Consider the following 20,265-nt stretch of genomic DNA (forward strand, 5'->3'; position numbering starts at 1 on the left):
AGCCTGTGTAAGAGCTCCATGTATTTGTCACAACATCCTGAGGGCTCTGGGTCTGGGAGACTTTATAGAGTCAAGTCTCACTGATTAGGATTGAGGCGATAAAATATTGGTTATGGTATGTTTTTCTGCCTCATGCATGCCTTAAGTACTTCATAAATAGTAGTTTCTCAAATAGAGATTCTCAAAATTTCTGTATCTGAACTTTAATGCATTACAGTTGTAAACTGCATGAAAACTGTGATTTGGCAGTTCTGTTTTAGCACTCATCTGGTTTTAAAGTCCTTGCGAGTGGGCAAGGGATGTTAATGAGTTCCACAAACAGATGTTCAGAAAACTGTTTGCCCAAGAAAAGTAGGTCAGAGTCAAGGATGTTTCTAAAATTCTCACCTGAATTTCTTATTGGCTCTTGGAATTCCAAATTGCCTGGTACTATTTTCAATGTAGACTCAATGCATTAGAAATACTGCATTTTCCCAAGTATTTTCCCCAGATGTTATGTAAAGCAGTGTGCGTGAGCTGCGGTGGCTCAAGTGGTTAAGACGCTGAACTGCAGGCTGTGGAAGGTCAGTAGTTCAGCGGTTCAAGACCCGGGTGCCGCAAGACAGGGTGAGCTCCTGTCTCTAGTTCCAGCTCCTGCCAACCTAGCAGTTCGAAAGCAAGAAATTGCAAGTAGATAAATAGGTACCACTTCAGTGGGAAGGTAACAGCGTTCCGTGCGCCTTGGTGTTTAGTCATGCCGGCCACATGACCACGGAAACGTCTTCGGACAGCGCTGGCTCTTCGGCTTTGTAACGGAGATGAGCACCGCAACCCTAGAGTCGGATTCGACTGGCTTTCGAGCAAGGGAACCTTTACCTTTTACCTATGTAAAGCAGTATGCGTGGACAGTGCTGTAGCTTTGAATTCCTTTTGGTGCAGTTGAATTTTTACTCTTTTCTGTGGTGCAGATGTTCATATGTGCATTGACAAAATGCTGCAAAATTTCAACTTTGATGTGATTGTATATACAGTTGCTTCAAAAAATTTTGTGTGTGGCATTTTAGCAATGCGTGGAAGCACATGTCCATCAACAAAACACTGCACAAAAATAATCTTGATTCACTCATACATTGCACTTTATCAAGTTATAAGGTTTTCATCAGGGGTCAATCCCCCCCCACCTGATCAAGCCCCCCCTGCTTCAGCGGGCAAGCGGAGGAAGGCATGGGGAGGCATTTAAATGCCTCCCCACTCCTTCAAAGGCTTTCCCCGGCCTGTCCACTTAGGCAGGCGGGCCAGGAAAGGCGGGGGGTTCAATAAACCTTTCCCCACCTGCTTCAGCGGGCAAGTGGGGGAAGGCCCGCTGCCCTCAACAAGCCTTCCCCCACCCGCCCGCTTTGGCGGGTGAGTGGGGGAAGATACAGGGAGGCATTTAAATGCCTCCCAGCTGCTTGGAAGGTGGGGGGCGGGGCTTGCTGGGCTCATTCCTGTCGAAGCACCACTCCAGTGCACTCCAGCAGGAAATGACCCCTGGTTTTCATTATTATCAATAGGAACATAAGTGTCAGTAATGTAAAGGGGAAAGAAAGGCAAAATGAACTGAAGACACCAAATGCAGCAGAAAACTACATAGGGTCCAGTTCAGTAATTCATTGCGGAAATTCAGTTGATTAAACGGAAAATGAGGAAGGCCAGGCATTTTTTAAAAAATAAATAACTTTTATTTATATAATATAGCAATGATTTACAGTAGCACATACTATTAGGAAATCACTACAATAAAAACATAATTAAAAACACAAAAAAACATGAGCAATAAAACCAAACAGCTATTCCAATATATAGCTGTAACCTTCAAATGACCTGGAAGTGCCTTTTGCAGCTTACTATGTCTTTCCATATATTCAAGAAAGGGAAACCAACATTCCAAAAAATCTGAATGAAACTCTGGATTCTCTGCCAAGGATCCAACTTCTGATATTTTGTCCATGACCAGGTATCCCCATAATTTAATAAACCACATAATTGATTAGGGTTGTTTTTTTTTTTTTTTTAGGGTTGTTTACTGTTTTTTCATTGCCTAGCCACTAAAGTCTTGGCTGCCACCAACATATAAGAAATGAGATCTTTCCTGACAGCAGGAACATCTATCCCCTCCCATAAATTAAGCAAGACAAGTTCTGGCCTCATAGGGATATTGTGCCTAGTAATGTCATAAATGGGCCAATATAGGAATGGAATGAGGTATATCTGTACCTCTTTACTTAGAGGCTATTAATAAAATATGTCCCCTTGGGAAAATACACTAAGGCTGCGATCACACATACTTTCAATGCACTTTCCAACTGGATTTTGCTAGTTCACACAGTAACATCCAGTTGGAAAGTGCATTGAAAGTAGATTATTTAGTGTGTGTGATCGCAGCCTAAGTGTACTTTCTACGCACATGACTTTCTCTCGGGATCAGTCACGGTGCTTGTCTGAGTAGGAGCCAGGCATGGAAAGCTCTGCTTCATTGACCCTTGTGATGTTAGATCATTTCCTCACTGCCCATTCGAGATGCATTTCTCTCTCTCTTTTTTACTGTTCAAAAGTTGATATATTATTTATAGATAATGCATCTTAAGGAACATTCAAGTGGCGGAGTAATCTTAAGCAGAATTATAGTACCCTTCAAATTACAGCCAGTGACTCAATAGAAAGGTACAATTCTGTTTACAATTGCACTGTTCTGACTGGTTGGGGGGCAGAGCAAGACAGAGTAGTGAATTAACATTCAGTTCATATAATTTCATTTGTGAGGGTGGGGAAACTTGCAGTTTAAGGATGTCAGATCATATGTTTCATTTTACTTAACGTAAGCGGGGGAGAGAAAGGAGGAAAAGGAGGAAATGTGGGACTCCTGCTATCAATGGCAGCCACACCTGTAGCTGTGGACTCAATTTAGTATGGTCTCAAGCTTCCCTTGATGTCTAAAGTTAAAGGCTATACCTTCATGTCAGTTTTTACTAAGATTTGCTTTTCTAGAGACTCAACTAGAGACAGAAGTGGTGAATTTCTATGAAGAGACAAAAGTTAAATTTGCTGAACTCTCTGAGGAACTCTTGTGGGATTACATCCACAGTGGAGAGCCAATGTAAGTATGGTAATTGGGTGTACATTACTGGATTTAAATGCTAAATTACCAATGACTCTACAAAGTGTATATTGTGAGGCACTGCATGTACATTATGGAGAAACACTAGTGCAAACATATAGTCAAAGCTTGAGAACATAATATTGTAAAACATTTTAAGTGTGGCTTTTAGCAATAATTGGAGCTGCGGTGGCTCAAGTGGTTAAGACGCTGAACTGCAGGCTGTGGAAGGTCAGTAGTTCAGCAGTTCAAGACCTGGGTGCCGCAAGACGGGGTGAGCTCCTGTCTCTAGTTCCAGCTCCTGCCAACCTAGCAGTTTGAAAGCAAGAAATTGCAAGTCGATAAATAGGTACCAGTGTTCCGTGCGCCTTGGTGTTTAGTCATGCCAGCCACATGACCACGGAAACGTCTTCGGACAGCGCTGGCTCTTCGGCTTTGAAACGGAGATGAGCACCGCAACCCTAGAGTTGGATTCGACTGGCTTTCGAGCAAGGGAACCTTTACCTTTACTTTAGCAATAATGGGATTATCAGAGTCCACTTTTCAGATTTCAGTATAGGGATGGGTTATATTGGGGGGAGAGAAGGATTACATCAAGGCTCACTGTATAGTCAAGATTAAATGAGAACAGGTGTCTGTAAAAAGCCTTTTGATACTTTGTAATAGCTACAGTAGGGTTGTGAAATGGTATAGTATAGCCTGATCTGGGAAGCTAAGCAAGGTTGGTACTTGGATGGGAGACCACCAAGGAAGACTTTGCAGAGGAAGGCAATCCCAAATCACCTCTGCTTAACCAATTGCCCTGAAAAGCCTTATGGTGTTGCCAAAAATCGGCTGTGACTTGATGGCACTTTATCACACATAATAGTGTTATTATCAGTGTGTCAGTGTCTTCCCACTCTGTTTTTCATAAAGAAAAGGATTTGTGTTTTTGCTATATGCGTAGTATGTAGGCACATTTAATTATTTATATCAATAGTTACTCATTGTGGCAGAACCAGTGAGCAGGCCTAAAATTTAGGTGTTCCTGAAGAATAGTCCTCAGGTGGTTAGACACTCAGGGGGAAGAAGGGATTGCCCCCGCCTTGCCTAAATGGCACCCCTGATGAATTCCTAAAACATGATTCAGACTTCAAGGCAAAAATGCAAAGAAATCTGTGTATTTTTGTATTCCATTTTTACCCCACATTTCAACCAAAAGAACCATGGCTTCAAAGAGGCTTTCCGCATTTACAAGCTGTCACCCATGGCAATTAAAATATAATTTTAATGAGGTCTCTCTCCAGTCATGGTTGGCTGCTGCCTCCCCTTTCTAACCTCACTAATAGTATCTGGGAGGAGGGAAGCTTTCAGCTGGAACTGGTTCTAGGCATGCTGGAATTGTACCTGGCTGCAGCGTCTGCCTTCTGGATACAAAAGAGCTTCTGAGCATCACCCTATGTCCTCTGTACCACAGTTCATGATTTACATGTATTCATGCATTCATTCCTATCCTCCTTTTCATCCCCATGGGAACCTAAGATGGCGTACAATATAGCAGGGGTAAAACACAGGAGAAAGTAGAACAAAAGGCTTCTCTCTCTCTTCCTGCGAGCTCTAGGCTGTGACCCTCAGGCTGAGAGCCATTTGGTTCCTATGTTTTGGCTTGTGCTGCTGGCCGGCTACGCCCTAAGCCTTAGGTACCCATGGGCAAAGGAGAAACAACCTCAGCCAGATCTTCCTTAACTGCTGTAGCCAGCCAGCACAATCTTCCTCACTACTTTCCTCGCCATGATGTATCACAGGCCACTCTCATTGTTTATTTGAGGTTTCAGGCAAGTTGTTGGGCACCTGAGGAAGCTGCTTTTGAGAGGGAAAACTCACATGGACCTCACAGTGTGGCTGTAGGATCTCTGTGTTCTAAAGCATGCAGCTGACCAGAATGATGTGATTTCAGTAGTAAATTGTTAGGATTTTTAGGAAGAATTTCAGGCTTACAACAAATAAATCCAGAGGTTCAGGTTATGCTGTTCGGCCAGTTGTTGTGAGGGATTGACAGTAGACATGGATGTTTCCCTTGCTATGAGGATTTTGTAACTGATTCATAATTAAACGTTATTCAGAAGGGTCAGTAGTATATGGAATGTAAACATGGGATGCCTACAAAATTGCATGCCGTAGAGGAGAAGCATGCACTCTGGAGCTCTGTAATGGTACAACAGCCTGGAAATTGGTCTCAGCAGAATCTGACACACCAGTGCTCTCAAGGGTTGCTTCTACACTAGGGAGTTTTACTGTAATTGTCACATTGGCAGTGTGAATGTTTCTCAGCTCGCAATGGCAATGGAGGTTCCACACACAACACAGTGATCCATTATTAGATGTGTTTTCCCTTTCATACCAGGTGCATATTATGTTCCCCCCACACACTCCATTGCTGTTGTCCTGCCACAGTCATGGTTCCCCATCCACCGTTTCCCCCTTTTAAAAAATGTGGGGTACATGCATAGTACTGAAGACGAATCATGCAGTACTTCAACCTCATACAGAAAAAGAGATACTGAAAGGGAGGGTTTATCATGGGTCCCGGTCACACGGGAGGTTTTGCCCCGCAAGAGGGACGGATCGGGGGCGCATCAAACGGGTGCGATCACACCGCAACATCTGAGAAACGGAGTGCACCCGTCCCTGATCCGTCCTTTCCGGGGGAAACCGCACATCAAAAAAAAAAAACAACCTAGAAAAGAGTACTACCTACCTGAAAATCTGCAGCAAGGGCGGCTGTGGGATCGCTGGCGCACTCGTCTCCTGCAGCATGCAAGGCTCCCGGCCAAACTGCACATGTGCGCACATGCAGCCGGCTGCCTCACTCTCCGTTCCATGGCTCCCCCCCCCCCAGCATCTGATTGCACCGGGGAGCAGCTGCACGGCAGCTCGAGGGATCTGTCTGATCCTGCCACCACGCGTCTCTTTTGGTGCGGCTCAAAAAAGCCGCACTTTGGCCATCCCTTCCCCCCCCCATGTGACCGGGGCCAGTGTCATGTTTTCTCTACCCAAAGAGCATTTCTGAAGTGCTCTCCATCCTAATTATCCCTAGGAGACAAATGAGTCGTGTGAGTGCACAGTTACAGGCGTCTGGATTAGCATAACAACAGAGTTCCCTCTTATAATGACACTTGAGCAAATTATCTGGTCAGGAATGCAAACAGATTCTGTAAAGCTGGAGTGGGGAGGGATCTGCAGCCTTGTCTTGTGGTTAACCATTGCTGAAATGTGTCCTAACCACGGGAGTAACTAGGTAAAGGTGATCGCTGGATTCAAGACCAGTAGCACCTTAGAGAGCAGCAAGTTATTTGGGGTATGAGGTTTCGAGAATCAAAGCTCCCTTCATCAGATACAAAGGGAATGGGGATCTGTACCAATCCGTTCCCTTGCCCAGTGTTGAAGTGTAGCCCCCAACCTTGCAAGGAACATATTCATTAGCAGGCTGATGTTTGTTCTAACAAAGCAGTTTAGTTCCTGAGAAAGCACTCTTGGTGCTCCAGATTTCCACAGATAACAGCAATTGTGGGTTTTAAACAAATATGCAGTGGAAGGGGACATGCCTTTTCATTGAAACCAAAGGCGTAGGTTTCCTTCTGCACACATTAAAGAGATAATCCCAGCAACACTAAGCCAGAAAAAGTCATGGGTTTTTTGGCTTTTTAAAAAATGTATTTTAATGGAAAACATGTGCTGTTCATGACTGTGGCATGAATACATGTGAACACATGAAGCTGCCTTATACTGAATCAGACCCTTGGTGCATCAAAGTCAGGATTGTCTACTCAGACTGGTAACAGCTCTCCAAAATCTCAGGCAGAAGTCTTTTACATTACCTGTTTCCTGGTCCTTTTAATTGGAGATGCTGGGGATTGAACCTGGAACCTTCTGCATGCAAAGCAGATGTTCTACCACTCAGCCACAATGAATAAAGAACAGCACTGTATGGAAACACACACACAAAAATACTCTCACATGATTAGGGCTGCTGAAGGAAGGCAAAAATTCCATATGAAAGCAGCCAAGGACTAGTAAAATTTCGGTATTCTCCAAAAATGAATTTGTAACTCCTTGTGTGAGTAGTGGGACAGTTTAAGGGACTTCCCAGATTGCTTCTTATCTCAGAGAGGTACTGAATGTGGAGACATTGTATGTATGCATTTAGAAAAGTTGTATGCTTCCATCTGCATAGTGGCTAGCAATGTTAGTTAGTATAAGGAGGTTCAGGGGTCATTTGGGGCCGGAGCGGGCCAGAGCACTGCTCTGGCAGCCCAGGAGTGGGCACAAATGACGGTGACGGCAAGCCATGCCCCCAGCTCCCGCCCGCAAGCTCCTTATCGCTAGAGTCACGCCGTTGCAGCAACACAATCTTTCCATTATATTCTATGGCCCCATAGAATACAATGGAAAGATGGCGGCATGACTCCAGAGTAGGGGAGCAAACCAAGGGAATAGAAGGTGGTTTAAACCGCCTCCCCTCCCCTCCAGCAGCCGGCTTGCTTGGGCTTCCTGCATCCGTGGGGAACCTGAGCAAGGGAAGGGAAGGTGGTTTAAACTGCCTCCCTCTCCTCCAATAGCCAGCTTGCTCTATGATTCTGTATTTCACCCAGGCTGGCCGTGAGCGTGCCAGCCCCTTTGTCAGGCAGAAGCTCCTGAGATTCTTCACCCCGCTTGGAGGCGAAAGGAATGGAACCCAGGCGCTTCTGCCTGTCAGAGGGGCTGGCGTGCTCACCCCTCTGTTAGGCAGAAGCGCCTGAGATCCTTCCCCCCCTCCCTTTTCCTTCACCCTACTTAGAGGGGAAGGGAGAGGGGGAAGAGAATGTATCCCAGATGCTTCTGCCTGTTAGAGGGGCTGGTGCACACTTCCGGTGATGTCAGGGGGTGTGGTATATGCAAATAAGTTATGCTAATGAGCTCCTGCACCTCTTTTTCTACAAAATGACCCCTGAGGAGGTTTTTTTCATCAAATTGAATATTTTGAGTAAAGAAAGCCAATTTTGCATAGTGCTGAGAGAGTTGGATGTGGGAGACCCAGATTCGAATCCCTACTCTGCCATGTACATAATGTCAGCATAACCTACATCACAGGGCTGTTGTGAAGATAAAAGGGAGGAGAGGAGAACTATATAAGCAGCTTTGGGTTCCCATTGGAGACAAATGTGGTGTATAAGTGAAGTAAATAATTAAATATTTTAATAGTGTCTAGAATACTAGTTTGAAAATTGAATCCATTAATTTCCTGTCTTAGTATGTATTTTAAGTCCAGAGTATTTTAAAAATTGACACTAGTTCTTTGAGTCCAAGAGGGCTTTATTCCTCTTTACATGAATAGCAGCCTCTTGTGCCACATGATATGAAGAGTAGTTTCTTGTGTCAAGGGGATTAAGCATTCAGAGAAAAAAGTAAAAAGTCCAACTATTTATTTATTTATTTATTTTATACCCCACCCTCCTCACAAGCGGGCTCAGGGCAGTTTACATAATTGGTCTGTAAATGACCATTCATTCACATAAAATCAGTTTAAAATTCAATTACAATAAAACATTAAAAGAGCATTTTGCTTCAGCAGTTATTTGCAGCCTACCTAAACCGTTTAGGCTTCTATATATGTGTATAACAAGTTAACTAGTCAAAACAGAGGTACTTAGTGTCTTTGCTTATCTTTTTTATTATTATTATTATTGTCTAAATATTTTTCTTACCTTCTCCTTAGGGACAAAGCTGGCGGATATGGGATCCAGGCTCTTGGAGGAATGTTAGTGGAATATGTGCATGGAGATTTCTTGAATGTGGTAGGATTCCCTCTGAATCGTTTCTGCAAGAAGTTAGCAGAATTATATTATCCACCCCCAAAGCACACCATCCACCATATAAAGCATGACTCTATACCTTCAGTAGAGACCTTTGAGATCCAAAGTGATGGGGAACATGACTCTTCAGATAATACATTGTGCAAAGGTGCTAAGAAACAAAACAGCAGCAGAATTATCCACCCTTCAGGAAAATGCATAAATGGCAAGAGTAATTGTAATGTGCCTGTGGACAGTCAGAATGGTGTAAAGGAAAATACAACACAATTCCCACCTAAACTTGTGCAACTACTGGATGGTTTCAAGGCTTCAAAGGTAACAGTGTTTATGGATCTGAATAAATATTTTTCAGCCAGTAAGATCATATTCTGATATATACAGTTCTTAGTGGTCCACATACATTCAGATGGTACAACAAACCTGTTTGTTCACAATAGGCACAGATCCTATCTATTGCCGTGCATGTGGCACTTTTTCTTCCTCCTCTTTCCTTCCCTCATGAGTGGATCCTCAAATCCAGTTTGCCAGGTTATCTAAATGCTGTCTCTTAGGTAAAGTGGAACTTGTTTCCCCTCCATGGAGCATTAAATTATGGTTTAGAATCCTAATTTGTGGGGGGGGAAACAAACCTCAATTTTTCCAGGCACCTACAGTCACACATTACAGAAACTGAAGTTTGATCCAGGGCTTTGAAAGATCAGGAAACTCTTTCTGTATGTGATAGTGTTTGCCAGTATGGCAAGATGGCAGATTTGTGCCTATAATGAACAATCAGGTTTCTTCATAAGGTCTAAATGAAACCTTTGGGGAAGTCTCTCTTGCTCAAAAGCTGTTGTGCAAAAAAATAGTCTGGCCCAATGTCACCTCTACAGTGTTCTTCTCTGTCACGGGGTGGAGGACACTCTGATATGCTTGGGTTCCTCTTCCCACAATCCCTGGAGGCTGACAATTGATTGCACTTTCCATCTTCGGAATGAAGGAACTCACCCTCAGTCTTTTTCCTGCCTCTGCCTGAGAGAGCAGGGGATTTAGAAACCTCCTGAGATTTTCCTTTAAGGACCTCCTTTGGTTGCACTTTGTTTTTCTCTTTCCTCGTGTGTGACTTTCTGTGTGCCCTTCCCTTTGTTTAAAAAACAAAACTTTCATTGTTCTTCTGGCCTCATCTTCCCTGAGGCTGTTTGCCTTTTGCCCACTGCTTCAGTCACAGGGATGTCTGCAGCTGAAGTGTCCGAACATGGGACCTTCACGGTAACTCCAATGTTCCATTCTCTGTCAGCAGTGGCTGAGTGTGATTTACTTTGTTAGGCTGATGAGAAATGAGAAGCTTGGCACTCAAGTGGGTCTGCTGCCCTCACTAAGCCTCTGAGCAAGTAGATGGTACCTTTTTTTAGACTTCTTGAAAATATCCCTTATCAGTCCATTCTGAAAAGATACCATTACACATCATAATTTTATTTTAATGCATCTCAGTTCAACCCATTCATGCATCTCTTCAAATTTTGTGTGCCCCTCTTGAGTCACTCAGATGGCAGAAGTGTGTTTGGGTGGCTGGCCGAGTGGGGCTAGAAAACTTATTTGCAATATCTTTTGTTTGATGACAAGAACAAACTGTGGCAGTAGCAACAGCACAGAGTTGGGGGGGAAACCAATAGAGGCAAACAGTTCCACACATTTTGGCTTTCACGTGACTTCTGTATGCGTAGTCCCTCATCTGTTGTGATCAGCAAGGTGTTTAAGTGGGTGAACTGGAGTATAAACGGGTTTTGTCCAGTGTTCCCTCTAAGCTGAGTTAGTGTGAGCTAGCTCACAGTTTTTTACCCTCCGGCTCACACATTATTGTCTTAGCTCAGGAAGGAGGGCTCCAGAGCAAACTAACTTATGCAGCAGTCAATTCACCTGCTCACAACTTTAATGCCAGTAGCTCACCAAGTAGAATTTTTGCTCACAGGGCTCCATAGATTAGAGGGAACATTGGTTTTGTCTCACTCATGTCAGAGGAGCTGAACCAGCTAACATAGGCATTATGAGACTCAGAGTGCCATCCTAAGCTGGGTTGCCCTCTTGGAAGCCCACTGACTTCAGTGGAAGGGTATAATTCTGCTTAGGATGGCAGTTAGTGGCTTACAAATCACTTGCTTTTTGAAAAAGGATAATGAGGTGTTTTGGATTTTCTTTCAGTAATGAATACCATTTCATATCTACAGGCATTGTTTGTGTCCAGTAAGCTGAAAATATTTGATCTTCTTAAAGAGAAGGGTGCCATGACCTCTGTGGACGTTGCAAATCAAGTGAAAGCCTCCACGTGTGGCACAGAAAGGCTGCTGGATGCCTGCGCTGCGCTTGGCCTTCTTGACAAAACCCACCAAGGTGACCTTTCACTCTGAAGCAGCTGGGAGAGGAGGCCTGGGAGGGCCCCGACATGATGCCATAAAGCAGTCAGGTTGTTAACTAGAGTACTGGTTCGTGGAATTGAAGGGAAAATGTGACCAACGAAATCTCATTCGTTAAAAATTCTTAGAAAGATGAACTAGAGTACTGGTTCGTGGAATTGAAGTAACAATGCGACCAACGAAATCTCATTCGTTAAAAACATAGCTTAGAAAGTAGCAAGTTGTGGCTCAGAAAAAGAGATAACTGATGGTGGAAAAGTAGCAAGTTGTGGCTCTGAAAAAGAGATAACTGATGGTGGAAAGCGTCATCAAGTCACAACTGACTTCTGGTGACCCTGTGAGGTTTTCAAGGCAGGGGACATTCAGAGGTGGTTTGCCACTGTCTGCTTCTGCGTCACGACCCTGGTATTCCTTAGAGGTCCCCCATCTCAGGGCCACCCCAGCTTAGCTTCTGAGTCCTTTTTAGTATTGTTGTTGTGTTTGACTGTAACAGAGCAGGATTCCTGTTTACAAGTGGGTACGCACAATAATTTTCAATTCAATATGTGCAGAGCAGTCCTTGAGAACATTGACAAAAGCCCTTTGTCCGAACTGGCAAATCATGGAAGCCGTTTTGAGTGGCACTTTGTTTTCCAACTGCTGTGATGGATAAGAACTGCTACTCAATTCATCTACCAGCTAGTTCACACAGTGTATATATCCATACAGATACATACTTGGCAACAGGTGAAATTGCTGTTATAGGCTTCATAGACATATGCTTTAAGGCTGAGTAGCCTTTGGCGTTTTGGTGCTGTTGATGAAATACTGACATGGTGTTCCTATGAGTGCTTCTGGGTTTTGTGACTTTCTGCCGGGCTCTGTGATGTATAAGACCCCAAAGAGGCTCCCTTAACAACATCACCACTAAATTGTTGCTAACTAGCCACTCTGTTCTGGGTGTTCCCTTCTGTTCATCTGGGTGTCAGGTCCCATACTTTAAGGCTGGTACTAGTCTCCAGAACTGGCTCCCCACAGTCAGAGGCAACCTTAGCAAGATGAGGCAAAGTGAGGTAGCTGCCTCAGGGGCTGAATTTGGGCTGCCAGGAAAGATAACAGAATTATAGGCCAGTAGTTGACCTATAAACACATCCAGACAGATATTCTCTTCCATAAGCCTCATTCAAATGAAGCTGCACAAGAGTAGAAGTCGGTCCCATTTCTGCCCCAGGCACCAAAATATCTTGCCCAACCCTTCAGTCAGTATCCTATAGGAAGAGGTAGTGCATGTTCCTAGGATATTTCCCATGGTCCCACTGGCACAGAAGGTACCTAAACTGAGCTTTAAGTACTGTAAAATGGTCATTCTCCGGACTGTACTTATTAGTATATTGTGTATGTGTGTATATATATAGTATATATAATAGGATAGGATAGGATAGGATAGGATATTAGTATACAGTAAGTACAGGTACAAACTGATCATAAGGAACAAAGAGAATATTTGGTTTCTGTTAAACTCAGCGCAGAGTCTTGATTTGTGGACTTCAACTGTATTGTGAAGCTGCACCAAAGTCATACTTTTTAACTGGATGTTTCCAAAATTAAAAATACTAATTTTTACTTATAAAGAAAAACATTACTCATAGTTCGTATTTATTTTGTTATCTTAAAAGGTTACAGCAATGCAGATTTGGCAAACTTATATCTGGTGTCAGACAGTGAATCTTCACTTCATGACTTTATTCTTCACTGTAATGACCGCCTGTGGCCTCTGTATACACATTTGGAATTGGCAGTCAAAGAGGGGACTTCCCAGAACCATTGCACATTTGGGAAGAAAGGAGAGGATTTGTTTCAGGTAGTGGAGATGATACTTTTTTTGCAGGGTGGGGGAGATCTTCAAAAAATGAAAAATCATTAGGCTGTTTTTGCCATAGTCATCCAAAATGTAGCTGTATTCATTTGTTATAATAAACCAAGTCTGGGTTGGGAAATACCTGGAGATTTTGGGGGTGGAGCCTGGGGAGGGCATGGTTTGGGGAGGGGAGGGGCCTCAGCAGGGTGCAATGCCGTAGAGTCCACCCTCCAAAGCAGCCATCATCTGGAGGTCAATTGTAATAGCAGGAGATTTCCAGGTATTACCTGGATGTTGGCAATTCTATTACCACCATGTGCTTGGGGTAAGCAACAGTATAATCATGGGCCCTAAAGATCTGTTTTTTGCAATAATCTTATGTGTACACTTGATTTATGGTGCAATCCTACAGAGCTAAGCAGTTTTGCACCCTTCTAAGTCCACTGATGTGAATTAGTAAAAGGGAATAAATAATTCTGCTTAAGATGTCACTGTGAGACACATGGGCCCAAGTCCCATTGAAAAGGTAAACCTGTGCTGAGCACCAGTACTTCAGACTCCATATATCAAATTGAATGCTTTTCCAAGAACAACGACAAAATAATTACGCATAGAAAACTGGCATTTCAGGATGAAAGCTAGGCTAAGCCTTTCTTCTTCTATCCAGTGGTTTGTGTGGAGAGTATTGTTTTGCAAGGAGAAGTTGTTGTTTTTTTTGTATACCTAGGGGATCTCTTGAATTAAAAAACTCCAGCAAATAAACTTGGTGCCCTCACAGGAAGAATAATCCTGAGGATAGAACAGATTAAAAAATAGGGGGGGGGGGGGGGATATTCTTCTCTCAGAATAACTTGCCAGCATTAACAAAAGCCTGTTTAGTAGGTTTGTGATTTTATATATGCTGAGTTCATTGAGCCATTTTTTTCTGGTATAATCCAGAATGCCAAATATTTATTCCTCCTTTCCTCCAAAGAACTCAGAGTGGCGTATATGGTTCCCCCTTCCTCATTTTATCACAAAAACCCTGTGAGGTAGGTTAGACTGAGAGAGAGTGACTAGACTAAGCTCACTTAGCAAGCTTCCTGGTGGTGTGAGAATGTGTTTCTGTTCTCTATCGAAATCTCTAGAATTGTCTGAAATGGCTGACAGTATTTTAAATAGACTGTGCTTCAGTTGTAAACTAATCTGGTGTTAAGATAAATAGAAATCATGTAAAGAGAAATAATTTAAACAAAATTTTAAAACTTGGTTAATTTTTCCCAGGATTGGGGGGAAAAGCAGTGTAAGTTTCAAGCATATATGTTTTATGAACATCTCTATTATATATGCTATTCATCCTCACTGTTGGGAATGAGTTTAATATCTGTATTCTGTCTTTGTTTTGTTTATCCAGGATTTCTACTATCAAAATACCGAGATGAAGCAGCGTTTTATGAGTGCCATGCACAGCATTGCCAAGGTGACAGCAAGAGATGTAGCCTCAGCTTTTGATCTTTCACAGTTCAGAACTGTGTGCGATTTAGGAGGTAGGCATGCCTTCAAAAACCTCTATGTACATTGACAGAAAATATTGCCCTCATAATTACCATCGTGGCTGAACCTGAGATTCTCAAAACAAACTTGTTTCCTCTGAGTGTAGTAATATTTCTCTTTGTCATAAGCATTTGGGGGGGCAGTGTAACATCATACAACTATGTCATGGATAGAGTTAGAACTTTTCCTGGTTTTTGTACATGCACTCAATATGTTCTAACAGTGCAGTTCTAAGTTAAGTGAACTTTACTTCAGTAGACTCAGAAAGGTGTAACTCTGCTTTGTCTTGCATTGTAAATTATGTAACAATTTAGGGTAACTTGGGGTACCAAGTTTGAAGCTTTCAAGGAGTGTAAATTTCAAAAGATGTGTGCAGTCTCTTTCCATTAAATGTGTATCACTATCTCCAAGGAGCACTTTTTTCATTGTATCCTTGAAACAACCCTATAATGGTAGGTTAAGCTGAACAACTATGACTAGCCCAACATCATGCAATGGGCGTCATTCAGTTTGAATTACGCTTAACAGAAACTCCCACTGTATGAATATTTTGCAGGCTGCACTGGAGCTCTAGCCTATGAACTCACTGAGATCTACCCAGAGATGAAAGTCACTGTATTTGACCTTCCAGCTGTCATTACAAATGCCCCCAGCTTTCGACCTTCAAGACAAAACACAGCTCAAGTATCTCTCTCTTCAGGTAAACTTATCTATGGAGCATTGAGTATATTGGTACGCATGGATGCAAGTGAGATTACTCCTAAAGCAAACCTCTTTATGCTGAACCTTCATCATGACTTTCCAAAATACTTAGTTACTTATGAAGACACTGGTGAAACTTGGTTAGGGATGGGCATGAACTGCATTTTTGCATTTTGGTTCATGTTTTGTGGCAGAACCAAAAAACGATACACTGGTTTGTAAACCAAACCAGTTTGTATAATCCATAAGCAATTTAAACTTTAAAGCCCTGCTTTCTGCTCCCTGCAAATAGCAGTGGCAATCAGAAAGCCGGGGTTCAAATGGCTCCAACGCATTTAAACCAAACAGCTCAGCGGTGGGAGCATCCCACTGTTCAGCTGTTTGGTTTGAATGGCTCTGAGCCATTTAAGCCCCTACATTCTGCTCCTCACACCTTTTCATGGAGAGCAGAAAGCAGTGGTTTAAGTGTCTCCAAGCCATTTAAATCAAGCAGCTGAGTGGCGGGAAGATCCCTGCCTCACAGCTGTTTTTTGTGAAGAGCAGAAAGCAGGGGGTTAAATGACTCTGAATCATGAACTACCATGAACTGCATTGGAATTTGTGGAAGTTTGTGGCAGTTCTTCAGTTTGTGAACATTGCTTTCCGAATTATGAAGCAGCCAAAATTTGTGATGAACTTTAGTTCATGAGCCAGTTCGTGCCCATCCCTAAATGTGGCATTTGTGTGAATATTTTTCTTTAAGGGCTGCTTCACATGAGTGTTTTTATACATATTTGTTTATTTACTTTGTTTATATTTTTGTCTCTTCCATCCTGGAACTCAGGGCATCATACATAGTTATCCTAAGTGGTCTCCTAACCAGGCATGGAGCAGACTGAGACCTGCTTAGTTTCAGCACAATAACTGCATCATGCCTCTTCTAGCTCTGTGCTTATGCTGCCCATTTACCCAGGAAGGATCTCTCCAAACTGGATAAGTGGGTAACAACATGACACATGAGGTTTAGTGTGAAGTGATGAATTTTACAGCAACACCAAATCCTAATTTCACATATATATTGATGGGATCTGAACTGGTGATGATTGGCTAAGAATGAAACCTTGGAGTCATGCTATTTAGCTCAATTAAAACGCCAACCCAGTGTGCAGCAGAGGAGGAGGCAGATTTTGGCCTAGAGATTATTATAAAAGGGACTGAAAATAAAATGGCTGGAATCATAATACTTCTGTATAGATCTGTGATACAAGCAGGACACCTGCAAGGACTTGCGAGGGGCATTTAATTTTCTCTAGGGCCTTTTTTTCTGGAACACTCAAGAGGGAAATGAAGGAGAAACACATGGGATTCTTTCAAACCCTCGTTAAAATCTTTTTTAAAATTTTTTAATATTTTTTGACATCACAAGTGATATCATGTTGCCCCTGGTGCCCTCATGAACTTTTAAATATTTTTTTGAGAAATTTCTTTCCACAAAGAGATTCCAGAACTCCAGTGTGGATATAAAACTACTGATAGGAAACTTTAATCATGTATATTGGCACTAATGAAAAGGTATTTTCAAACAGGTGACTTTTTCAAAGATAATCTTCCAGAAGCAGAACTTTATATTCTTTCACGAGTTCTACATGACTGGTGTGAAGAAAAGATTCATACTCTTTTAAGTAAGCTATCTGCTGTTTGCAAGCCAGGTAAGAGCTGTGGATTTTCCTTCACCGTTTTTCTTGTTACATATAATTAAGCACTTTCTTGTTGCATATAATTAAGCACTTAAATAGTAGTCTTACTGGCAGCACTGGAAGATTTGAATGCTATTAGCAGAAGCCAAAATTTAATTTCAGAGTGTTTTTCTGTTTTCCCTTAAAATGAGCCTGTTCCCTTAAAATGAGCCTGTTCCTCAGAAAGATTCAGGTGGGTAGACGTGTTGGTCTGAAGCAACAGAACAAATTTTGAGTCTGGTGGCACCTCTAATACCAACAAAGTTTTCTGGGTATAAGCTTTAGTATGTATGCACTGAAGAAGTGTACGTGCACACAAAAGATTATACCCAGAATAAAACTTTGTTGGTTTTAAAAGTACCACTGGACTCAGATTTGTTCTGTTCCTTAGAAACTCTGGATAGAATTAAGCATGGCCAGAAGCAAGGTTTGTTACCCCAAATGACAGCCTTGTGTTGAGGTTCCCCTCTTCTTATATAATGCTATTTTTCCCTTAAAAAAAAAATAATCTAAATATGATGATGTGTTTTCCAGTGCTGGACAGAGGGGGAACAAAGCTAAGAACTAGTATTAAAAATACATAAAACCATAGGACAAAGTTTGAGTCCACTGGCACCTTTAAGACCAAGAAAGTTTAAAAAGTGGGGAAGATTTACATTAGAGGGGTTGTTGAGCTTTATTTCTACATTTTAAAAGGCTGTGTACTTTTTTCACATTTAAGTGGCCCAACAGAAAGTATTCAGCTGCTTAAAATCGAAGAATTAAATGACAATAAGTTACCGCCTTTTTAAAGTGATGTGGGCATTGGACGGGGGTGTGCATCACAGGTCAGTGATGTGATATATAGACACCCTCAGCTCTCCAGCTAGCAGTGTGAGTCTTGGAAGGGAAATTGCATGGTTCCAAGTAGAAAATGTGGCTGGGAAAATGTTATTCCTCCCCAATGAGACTCCTTACTGGAGGGAAGATGTATCCATTCCCTGCATTGTGCATTGACTACAACCAGTTTGGTGTAGTGGTTAGGAGCGTGGACTCTAATCTGGGAGAACTGGGTTTGATTCTCCACTCCTCCACATGCAGCTGCTGGTGTGACCTTGGGTCAGTCATAAATTCTTTCAAAACTGTTTTCTCAAGGGCAGATCTCAGGAGAGCTGTCTCAGCCCCACCTACCTCACAGGCAGTGTTCCCTCTAAGCTGAGTTAGTGTGAGCAAGCTCACAGTTTTTTATCCTCTGGCTCACACATTTTTGTCTTAGCTCAGGGAGGATGGCTCCAGAGCCAACTAATTTATGCAGTAGCCAAATTGCTCGCTCACAGCTTTAATGCCAGTAGCTCACAAAGCAGAATAATTGCTCACGAGACTCCACAGCTTAGAGGGAACATTGCTCACAGGGTGTCTGTTGTGGGGAGGGGAAGGGATAGGAGATTATAAATCGCTCTGAGACTCCTTTGGGTAGTGAAGGGCGTGATTTAAATCCAGTCTCCTCCTCCTCCTCTGAAAGGGAGGAACCCGTTCTGTAGATTTAAAAAAAATGACATTAACAATGTTGAAATTAGGAATGGGTTATTAAACATTTTTTTTTCCTTTTTGGATATACAGGAAGTGCTTTGCTAGTAGCAGAAACTGTGCTGGATGAGAAGCAAATACGTCCTGTTCGAGCTGTTTTACAGTCTCTCACCATGACTGAAGGCAAGCAAAGAAGTGGTTCGGAATACCAGCAGTTATTGGAAAAACATGGATTCACCAGTGTGCAGATTAAGATAACAGGAAATCTGATAGATGTAATTCTGTCCTTCAAGGAGGTGTCTACCCATTAAATTGAATGCCAGATATTTGAGGCAAGCAAATACATCAGTCAAAATTACTGTACATTTTTATATTTGTAGTCTGAATTTCTGCTCAAGACTGGTGTGATACCGCATGAACTGTATATAAAACCTTATACTACTTCTGTTGATTAAAACAGCACTAAGAAAATTACTATATTTTTTTTTCCTCAGCGGATTAGGCAAGTTTTATTGTATGGTCAAAGACCATTTCTGGCTGTGAATGTGTTGTTGACTTCTCATCCTTAGTTGTTTTCTTTGAAAGAGCTCTTTGAAATTCATATTACAAAAAGGAAACCAGAGAAACCAAAAAGTTGCATTTTTAAGTGCTCAAGTGACTTCACAAGAATTGTACTAGATGTGCAAACTTTTATTCATATTGTGTCCCTATAGAAAAGGGAAAGGATACATTGTACATCCAGCCTAGTCTTCTATTTATTCTTTACAGTAGCAAGTGCTACATAGTTTGAATGGATGCAAAAACTGGGTAAGATTACAAAAGAAAAGAAAAAACGTTTTGATTTTTTCAATGGACCTGTCTTCCAAATGCTAGACTTTGGGAAGCTGCTTTCTGGATATCATTGGAAAAATGGATCCCAAATGTTTTAAAAGGAACAATTTTAAAAGATAATGGGATTAAAACAACTTGCGTTCTTCAGGGGGGGGAAACAAGCACAAATTCTCAAGTCTCCATCATATAATACAATGTAAAATTTAAGTCTGCTCTTTGCAAGCTATCCCTGTGCTTGCTGGAATTCTTTGTATACTTACGTTTTGAACTGGATGCTCCAAATTCATGAGTGCCATAAATGTGTCTTATTTTAGCTTAAACATATTAATATTCTAACAGGATGTTTTCAGACACAAAGAAACACGTGGAGCCATTCCCTTCAGATTACTGAGTATGTGCATGGCCAAGATTCTATAGAGATTGCAAGGTTTTGAATAGTCTTCAGAAGGTAACCTGAATGAGAAGTTATAACTCTTTATTTTCACTCGTACTTCACATTTTACCTCATCCTCAAAAGTAGAGGATTTCTCTCTGCCTGCCCCCAATACTTTACCCAGCAACAAGTATCCTTTATGTCAGCAGCAGACAGAAGGGCTGCAGACATATTCAGTCCCTCAGCCATTTCTTTCCAACTTTTCCCAAGTATCCTATTTTCTAGTTTATTTACTTATACCCTGATTCAAGTCATACCTCTGACTGTTCTCCATGGACTGTCACTTAGGATTTTTTAAAAGATTTTTTCCAGACAGATCTTGACCAAAGAAATTTCTCTTTTTTTAAAAAAAAAGAAAAGAAAGAAAGGAAA

The 20,265-nt window shown here is 42.0% G+C and overlaps 1 protein-coding gene across 1 annotated transcript in view; it reads left to right on the plus strand.

Moving 5' to 3' along the window:
- ASMTL (acetylserotonin O-methyltransferase-like) overlaps positions 1-19,090 on the plus strand; it is a 31,579-nt gene extending 12,489 nt beyond the window's left edge. Inside the window, exons 6-13 of the mRNA XM_015423067.1 lie at positions 3,007-3,115; positions 8,850-9,261; positions 11,151-11,313; positions 12,992-13,176; positions 14,567-14,699; positions 15,263-15,406; positions 16,974-17,096; positions 18,723-19,090. Coding sequence (XP_015278553.1) covers positions 3,007-3,115; positions 8,850-9,261; positions 11,151-11,313; positions 12,992-13,176; positions 14,567-14,699; positions 15,263-15,406; positions 16,974-17,096; positions 18,723-18,940 — 1,487 coding nt within the window. The 3' untranslated portion in view covers positions 18,941-19,090. The remainder of the gene's footprint in view (positions 1-3,006; positions 3,116-8,849; positions 9,262-11,150; positions 11,314-12,991; positions 13,177-14,566; positions 14,700-15,262; positions 15,407-16,973; positions 17,097-18,722) is intronic.
- The last annotated feature ends 1,175 nt before the right edge of the window (positions 19,091-20,265 follow it).

This window comes from Gekko japonicus, unplaced genomic scaffold (genome assembly GCF_001447785.1).
Source record: "Gekko japonicus isolate JY-2015 unplaced genomic scaffold, Gekko_japonicus_V1.1 scaffold334, whole genome shotgun sequence".
NCBI classification, from domain to species: domain Eukaryota; kingdom Metazoa; phylum Chordata; class Lepidosauria; order Squamata; family Gekkonidae; genus Gekko; species Gekko japonicus.